Raw genomic sequence first — 9,445 nt, 5'->3', positions numbered from 1 at the left:
GGTGAAACCCCGTCTCTACTAAAAATACAAAAAACTAGCCGGGTGAGGTGGCGGCGCCTGTAGTCCCAGCTACCTGGGAGGCTGAGGCAGGAGAATGGCGTGAACCCGGGAGGCGGAGCTTGCAGTGAGCTGAGGTCTGGCCACTGCACTCCAGCCTGGGCGACAGAGCGAGACTCTGTCTCAAAAAAAAAAAAAAAAAAGGAATTTATGGCCAGGCACACTGGCTCATGCCTGTAATCCCAGCACTTTGGGAGGCCAAGGTGAGAGGATTGCTTGACCCCAGGAGGAACCTGGCCAACAGAGTGAGACCCTAGCTCCACAAAAATTTTTTTTTAAAAATCAGGCATGTGTAATGATGGCGTGTGCCTGTAGTCTCAGCTACTTAGGAGGCAGAGGTGGGAGGATCGCTTGAGCCTGGAAGTTCAAGGGTGCAGTGAGCTATGATCAAGTCACTGCACTCCAGTCTGGGTAACAGAGTGAGACCCTGTCTCTCTATTTTTTTTTTTTAAGGATTTTACAAAGGAATAAGTGAATGAATCACATTATAGGGGATGCATAAGATGCAGGATGAATTAAAAAACCAACTTGTCCTAATGTTACCCTAACAGATTTTCCTGTTTTAGGATAAAATTTCAGTCACAGTGCCACACACTTAAAAGTAAATAAAGACACTATACTCTGGAAAACCTTATTAGACTGACTCAAAAAGTGGCCTGTAATTCCAGCACTTAGGGAGGCTGACGCAAGAGGATTGAGCACAAGAGTTCAAGACCAGACTGGGCAACACAGTGAGAACTTGTCTCTACAAAAATATTTTAAAATTAGCCAGTATGTGGCACACGCTTGTGGTCTCAGTTACTTGGGAGGCTGAGGTATAAGAATCACTTGAGCCCAGGAGGTCAAGGTTGCAGTGAGCTGTGATCACTGCACTCGAGCCTGGGCAATAAAGCAAGACTCTGTCTTGAGGGAGAAAAAAAGTGGCTCAAATGTGACAAAGACACTAAAGACACCTTTAACTTTAGTTAAAGGTGTATGTAAAGTGTTTGAATAAAATGTTCGTTAAATATCTCGTAATAGATTACATATGAGGTTTTTAACATGTAGATATAATCAAATTAATATATTAAAATAAATAGTCATTTGACCATTTCATCTCTATCCCTAGACATTTATGTATACATAAGTTGTCCACAGTTTCCTCAGATATAGATGGAGAAATCAGAGGTCACTTCAAATCAAGGTTGCTTTGTATTGATGCATATATACTCACCAAAGGAATTGGACTATATGACCATGACTTTACAACTAAGGAGTAAAGGATAAATAATGTAACACCTATGAAGCACCTACAATATATCAGACCTTGCACTATCAGCATTCACATAAAGAATTTCATTTAATTTCCACTCAATACTGTGAGATGGGCATTCAAGGACTTGCCTATGGTCACAGACTAGTATGTAGCAAAATACAAACTCAAACCTAATCTCTCTGGCCTTGGAGTCTACTTTCATTCTACTAAATTATTAGTAAGCTTAACTCTGGAAGAAGCTCAATTTCCCCCAGTGCACCTAAAACGATTACATTTATCTGTCTACCTGAGTATGACCACTTCGCTTTGTTAGCTTCACTCTAGTTTGGTCCAGGCAGGGTACATCCCCATAACGGTTTTTCTCTAGGTTTCCTGGAGACCTGAAGGAAATGAAACAAACAAGCAAGAATAAAGAAAAAGTCGGGACAGTATGTATGTACAAAGTCTGACCATGCAAAAGGGGTGTCAATTACTCTTAGGGGTGGAGACATGGAAGCTTTTCAATCTCTAGCCCATACAGTTCCATTTAACATTTTTTTGTGGTAAGTACATACTACTTCTAAAAGTAAACATATCTCCATTCAAAAGAGAGGGAGACCAGGCATGGTGGCTCACACCTGTAGTCCCAGCACTTTGGGAGGCAAGAGGAGTGCTTGAGGCCAGGAGTTTGTGACCCCTCTGGGAAATGTAATGAGAGCTTCTCTCTCTCTCTCTTTTTTTCTTTTTTTTTTTTGAGGCAGAGTCTTGCTCTGTTGCCCAGGCTGGAGTGCAGTGGCGTGATCTCGGCTCTCTGCAAGCTCCACCTCCTGGGTTCACACCATTCTGCTGCCTCAACCTCCCGAGTATCTGGGACTACAGGCGCCCACCACCACGCCTGGTTAATTTTTTGTATTTTTAGTGGAGACGCGGTTTCACCATGTTAGCCAGGATGGTCTCGATCTCCTGACCTCGTGATCCACCCGTCTTGGCCTCCCAGAGTGCTGGGATTACAGGAGTGAGCCACTGCACCCGGACTAATGAGAACTTACCTCTAGAGAGAAGTCAAAAAATTAGCCGGGCATCATGGCACACACCTGTACTCCTAGCTACTCAGGAGTCTAAGGTGGGAGGACTGCTTCAGCCCAGGAAGTCAAGGCTGCAGTGAGCTATGACGGTGCCACTGCACACCAGCCTGGGTGACGGAGAGACACCTTGACTTAAAAAAAAAAAAAAAAAAAGAGAGAGAGAAGCTGGGCGTGGTGGCTTACGCCTGTAATCCCAGCACTTTGGGATGCCAAGGCGGGTGGATCATCTGAGGTCAGGAGTTCAAGACCAGACTGGCCAAGATGATGAAACCCTGCCTCTACTAAAAATACAAAAATTAGCCAGGTGTAATGGCACACACCTGTAATCCCAGCTACTCAGGAGGCTGAGGCAGGAAAATCACTTGAACCTGGGAGGTGGAGGACGCAGTGAGCCAAAATCGCACCACTGCACTCCAGTCTGGGTGATAAAGCAAGGCTCTATCTCAAAAAATAAAAATGAATTAATTAATTAATTAAATTTAAAAAGAGAGAGAAAGAGTGGGGATGGGAGTCCGCACTCTTTCTCTTTCTGCCAAACGGCCAAGGCAGAAATTGGTACTAAGAAGTGGGGTGCTGCTGTAACAAATAACTAAAAATGTGGAAGCAGCTTTGGAACTGGGTAATGGACAGAGCTGATAGAATTTGGAAGTACATGCAGAAAAAGCCTATGTTGCCATAAACAGGCATAAAAGTCTATTCTAGTAAGGGCTCAGAAAAAGGAGAGCTGTAGAGAAAGCCTCAGTCTTCTTAGAGATTACCTAAGTGATACTGATCAGAAAACTGGTAGAAATATGGGTGGTAAAATCCATTTTGATGAGGTCTCAGACAGAGATGAGGAGCACATTAGTAAAAAAGAGAGAGGGAGTAAAGGGGAAAGTAATGGGGTATACCACCAAAAAAACTCTAGTTGCAGATAAAAATTTCTACTACTTATTTGTCAAAAGATTTTCAAACCAAATCTCTTAAATTCCAATTTCATTTTCTTTTTGAGACATCTCAAAGGTTTCCAGGGTTGCCCAGGCTGGAGTCCAGTGGCACAATCACAGCTCACTGCAGCCCTAATCTCCCTGGGCTCAGGTGATCCTGAGCCCAGGAGTAGCTAGGACTACAGATGAACACCACCACGCCCAGCTAATTTTTAAATTTTTTGTAGAGAAGGGGTTTTGCCACATTGCCCAGGCTGGTCTCACACTCCTGGACTCAAGCAATCCTCCCGCCTCAGCCTCCCAAAGTGCTGGGATTATAAGTGTGAGTCACCGAGCCTGACCTTAAATGCCAGTCTAACACATATTGACTCCACTCCATTCACCCAGTAGCTTCACTAAAATGATGATAAAGGAATATTCACTACAAACCCAAAAAGTGACAGTGGAGACATCAGCACACAAAGAGTGTTCAACCCATTTTGACAGAGAAAAATCAGGAGGATTTTGGCTGACATGGCCAAACATAGAAGCTAGGACCAAGGGAGGTACCTATAGAGAGACAAGATGGCACACCCTCAGAAATCCCTTACCATGGAAAGCAAGGTGAGGAACAGAGCTAAAAATGGGAATAAAATGAAAATCTGAATGTTATATAGTGAAAATCCCTGACCCATTCTCACTGTCCTGTCCTACACTCATATTCAAGCTTGGATCCCATCAGTGGATCCAAAGGATGGGAGAACTCTTCTCTGGATAAAGTAAACAGCATCAGGTTAAAGAATTCTGTCATTTGGAGTATACCCAACAATAAGCTAGTTGTCTGATCATTATAATCTGAAGCTCATCCATGCAAAACGAGCTTCCATGCAGCTTGTTTTTGTTTTTGTTCATCACTGTCTGCTTTTGTAACCATGCAGCTTTTTAGGACCATAAATGTGAACTAAAAGCCAAGGATCTCAATGTAATTAAGGAAAGCCCCTAACACAAATACTTTAATACACAATTCAAATAACACAATTCAGGCTGGTCATGGTGGCTGATGCCTGTAATCCCAACTCTTTGAGAGGGCCAAGGTGGAGGATCACTTGAGCTCAGGAGTTCAAGACCAGCCTGGGCAACATAGCAAGACCTTGTCTCTACTGAAAATTTAAAAAATCAGCTGGGCATGGTGGTACATACCCGTAGTCCCTGCTATTCAGGAACCTGAGGTAGGAGGATCACCTAAGCTTGGGAGACAGAAGCTGCAGTGAGTGATGATGGATCACTGCACTCCAGCCTGGGTGACAAAGTGAGACCCTGTCTCAAAATCAAACAGAAAACAAACAAATGGAAAAACCCATAATTCAAACACATGGGGGCTACAGAAGTTTTAAAAAAAAGAGTAAGAGAAAACCTCTAAAAGGCTATCATTAATATCCTCAAAGAGAAAAGAGGAGATACAATTATACATAAAATAAGAAGAGAGTACAATGAAAAAGGAACAGAGAAGAAAAGCTCTTGGAAATTAAAAATAATATCAAAAATAATAATTTTAATAGATGAGATAAAAGAGAAGGCTGAGGAAATTTCCAGAATACAAAACAAAATGAAAAAGTGATGAAAATATGAGAAAAACTGGCCAGGCACAGTGGCTCATGCCTGTTATCCCAGCACTTTGGGAGGCTGGGGCGGGCGGATTACTTGAGGTCAGGAGTTCAAGACCAGCCTGGCCAACATGTTGAAACTTGTCTCTACTAAAAATATAAAAATTAGCAGGGCGTGGTGGTGTGCGCTTTGTAGTCCCAGCTACTCAGGAGGCTGAGGCATGAGAATCGCTTTAACGCAGGAAGTGGAGGTTGCAGTGAGCTGAAATTGCACCACTGTACTCCAGCCTAGGCGACAGAGCGAGACTGTCTCATTTAATAAAAAAAAAAAAAAAAGAAAAAAATGAAGAAAGTTAAGAGAATCATTCCGGGACACAAGTCAGTAAACTATGACCTGGCCACTTGTTTTTGTAAATGAAGTTTTACTGAAACATAGTCAAGCCCATTTATTTCTGTACTCACTAAGTATATATTGACAGTGTTGAGTCAGTAAACTATGGATCGGTTACTTGTTTTTGTAAATAAAGTTTTATTGGAACACAGGCTCATTTATTTCTGTACTCACTAAGGATATTTTGGCAGTGTTGAGTACTTGTAACAAAGACTGTAAGCCCCACAATACTGAAATACTTACTATCTTGTCTTTTAAGAAAAAGTTTGTCAATTCTTACTCTAGGAGATCCAACCAGACTGATAGGAATATATATATATAATCTATATATTTACATATATATAGAGAGAGAACTAACATAATGCAAGGAAAGAAATCATTTAAAAAACAATGTAACAAGAAAAACCCTGTAACTAAATAACAAGCCTTCAGATTAAAAGAATCTATCAAGTAACCATTGTAATAAATGTTAAAAGAGGACCTACACTAAGGCACATCATTGTGAATTTTTTGGGGGGCAGGGTGGGGACAGAGTCTCGCTCTGTCCCCCAGGCTGGAGTGCAGTGGCGCAATCTCGGCTCATGGCAACCTCCACCTCCCAGGTTCAAGGGATTCTTCTGCCTTAGCCTCTGGAGTAGCTGGCATTACAGGAGCCTCCCACACCTGGCTGATTTTTATATTTTCAGTAGAGACAGGGTTCCGCCATGTTGGCCAAGCTGATCTTGAACTCCTGAACTCGGGTGATCTGCCCTCCTTGGCCTCCCAAAGTGCTGGGGTTACAGGCGTGAGCCACCGTGCCCAGCCTCTCTCAATCCTTTAAAATGATCTATTGTTTTTCTTTTTTCTTCCCTGAGCATTTTAAAGATAACTTCTTTTTCTGTTTAAGAAATTTAGACTGGGTGCAGTGGCTCACTCCTGCAATCCAAGCACTTTGAGAGGCCAAGAAGGGCATATCTCCTGAAGTCAGGAGTTTGAGACCAGCCTGGTCAACATGGTGAAACTCTGTTTCTACCAAAAGTACAAAAATTAGGTGGGCATGATGGCACATGCCTGTAGTCCCAGCAACTCAGGAGGCTGAGGTAGGAGAATCACTTGAACCCAGAAGGTGGAGGTTGCAGTGAGCCGAGATTGTGCCACTGCATTCCAGCCTGGGCGACAGAGTGAGACTCCATCACAAACAAACAAACAAATAAATAGATTGAGAAAGAATAAGATCAGACAATTCACAGACAGCATAACTAGTAATTGGAAAGGCATTGCCTTAAAAATTCTGAGATAAAGTTATTTCCAACCTAGAGTTTTATACTCTAGCAAAATAGAATAAAAGTAAAGAAAGAAGATGGTCTACAACTAGGAAACAAGATCCAACAAAGGAAAGAGGGAAAAGTACAAGATAAAAAGTGAGGAACAAGCCTACAGAATAACCAACCACAGTTTAGACTAGAACGAAAGAAAAAGTTCTGAAAGTGAGGTCTCAGAAAAAAAAAAAAAAAAAGACACAATTGACTATCTGATACATTCAATCACTTGGAAACTAATGATGACACTGTAAAATAATTCTGATTGCGCATATAGAAAAATAATGAAGGGCCAAGTATGGTGGCTCACACCTATAATCCCATCTCTTTGGGAAGCAAAGGTGGGCAGATTGCTTGAGGTCAGGAGTTCGAAACCAGCCTGGCCAAAATGGTGAAACTATGTCTCTAATAAAAATACCAAAAAAAATTAGTTGGGCAAGGTGGCAGGTGCCTATAATCCCAGCTACTCAGGAGGCTGAGATACGAGAATCGCTTGAACCCAGGGTGTGGAGGTTGCGGTAAGTCGAGATCGCGCCACTGCACTCCAGCCTGGGCAACATCAAAAAAACCAAAAAACAAAAAGAAAAAAGAGAAAGAATGAGGAACGTACACAGAAAACTAAAGGAAATGAAAAAACTTGAATTAACTCCAGAAGAAACAAATTATTGAATTCATAAGATTATTAGGCCAGGTGTAGTAGCTCATTCCTGTAATCCCAATACTTTGGGAGGCTGAGGCAGGTGGATGGCCTGAGCTCAGGAGTTTGGGACCAGCCTGGGCAACATGGCCAAACCCCATCTCTACGAGAAGTGCAAAAAATTAGCCAGACGTGGTGAAGCATGCCTGTGGTCCCAGCTACTCTGGAGGCTGCGGCAAGAGAATTGCTTGAGTCTGGGAAGTGGAGGTTGCAGTGAGCCGAGATAGAGCCACTGCACTCCAACCTGAGTGACAGAGTGAGAGCCTGTCTCAAAAAAAAAAAAAAAAAAAAAAGCTGGACGCAGTGGTTCACACCTGTAATCCCAGCACTTTGGGAGGCCAACGCAGGTGAATCACTTGAGGCCAGGAGTTTGAGACCAGCCTGGCCAACATGGTGAAATCCCATCTCTACTAAAAAAAAAAAAAAATTGTTAATATATTTGATCATTTCATAGTAGCCCATGTAGCTCTCCAGTAAAAATAATTTATATAGTCACAATAATGTACAATGATGATTCAATTTAAGAATGTTACATGTAATTATTGTATATTGGAAGAGTAGTCAAAAGGAAAGTGGAGACATAGTATAAGAGCTAAATGAGCACCTACAATAAAAGTCACTAAAAGTATTATTAAGTTATTATTATTTTTTTTTTTTTTTGAGACAGAGTCTTGCTCTGTATTCCAAGCTGGAGTCCAGTGGCACAATTTTGGCTCACTGCAGCCTCAACGTCCCAGGCTCAAGTGAGCTTCCCACCTCAGCCTCCCAAGTACCTGGGATTACAAACACACGCCACCACACCCAGCTTATTTTTATAATTTTTGTAGAGACAGGGTTTCACCATGTTGCTCAGGCTGGTCTTGAAATCCTGAGCTCAAATGATCTACCCACTTCAGCCTCCCAAATTGGTCGGATTACAGGCATGAGCCACTGTGCCTGGCATATTATAAGCATTTTAATTTAGAATTACGGATGAAATACCAGGGGCAACAGCTACAAGAGTTGAATACATGATTATGGGTAATGGAACTGAGGGTAAAACAAGAGTTTGCTATTTATTTTGTCATTGCTTGTCTTCTTTTTTCTTCTTTTTTTTTTTTTGAGATGGAGTTTCACTCTGTCGCCCAGGCTGCAGTGCAGTGGCACCATCTCGGCTCACTGCAAGCTCCACCTCCCGGGTTCACGCCATTCTCCTGCCTCAGCCTCCCGAGTAGCTGGGACTACAGGTGCCCGCCACCAGGCCGGCTACTTTTTTTTTTGTATTTTTAGTAGAGATGGGGTTTCACCATGTTAGCCAGGATGGTCTCGAACTCCTGACCTCATGATCCTGCCTGCCTCGGCCTCCCAAAGTGCTGGGATTACAGGCGTGAGCCACCGTGCCTGGCCATTGCTTGTCTTCTTTAGAACTGTTTGGTTTTGAAAAAAAAATATTTGCATATATTAACTGAAAGCAAAGAAATTACAAAGGTCACACATATAAAATAATACTCTATATTGTTCATGACTGCTTATGTATATATAACAGTATAAACAAAATGAACTATGAAGAAACACCATATTCATACTAGTAGCTGCTTATGATGACTGGGGAGAACTAAGAATGAGGATTAGAAGGAATTTCAACTTTATAATAAATTCTTTCGTTTATATAATAATGAAAAAGACAGCTGGGCACAGTGGCTCATGCCTAAAATCCTAGTGCTTTGGGAGGCTGAGGTTGGAGAATCACTTGAGCCCAGGAGTTTGAGACCAGCCTAGGCAACAGAGCAAGACTCCATCTCTACAAAAACGTCAAAAAAATTAGGAAGGTGTGGTACCCCACACCTCTAGTTCCAGCTACTAGGAAGGCTAAGGCAAGAAAATCACTTGAGCCCAGGAGGTTGAGGCTGCCGTAAGCTATGACAGTGCCACCGCACCTGCACTCCAACCCCAGAGCAAGAACACATGTCTCTCTTTAAAAAAAAAGAGGGCGGGGCTGGGCACGGTGGCTCAAGCCTATAATCCCAGCACTTTGGTAGGCCAAGGCAGGTGGATCATGAGGTCAGGAGATCGAGACCATCCTGGTTAACATGGTGAAACCCCGTCTCTACTAAAAAAAAAAATTAGCCGGGTGTGGTGGCGGGCGCCTGTAGTCCCAGCTACTCGGGAGGCTGAGGCAGGAGGATGGCATGAAC

General features: G+C 42.6%; 1 protein-coding gene across 1 annotated transcript in view; it reads right to left on the bottom strand.

Moving 5' to 3' along the window:
• The window catches only part of PTPN9 (protein tyrosine phosphatase, non-receptor type 9), a 76,442-nt gene that overhangs the window by 19,236 nt on the left and 47,761 nt on the right, over window positions 1-9,445 (bottom strand). The window contains exon 9 of the mRNA XM_011933009.1: window positions 1,599-1,692. Within this exon, the coding sequence (XP_011788399.1) occupies window positions 1,599-1,692 (94 nt within the window). The remainder of the gene's footprint in view (window positions 1-1,598; window positions 1,693-9,445) is intronic.

This window comes from Colobus angolensis, unplaced genomic scaffold (genome assembly GCF_000951035.1).
Source record: "Colobus angolensis palliatus isolate OR3802 unplaced genomic scaffold, Cang.pa_1.0 Scaffold99, whole genome shotgun sequence".
In the NCBI taxonomy this organism is placed as follows: domain Eukaryota; kingdom Metazoa; phylum Chordata; class Mammalia; order Primates; family Cercopithecidae; genus Colobus; species Colobus angolensis.
Note: the sequence above shows the minus strand (reverse complement) of the source record. Positions and strands in the feature narration are given on the sequence as shown.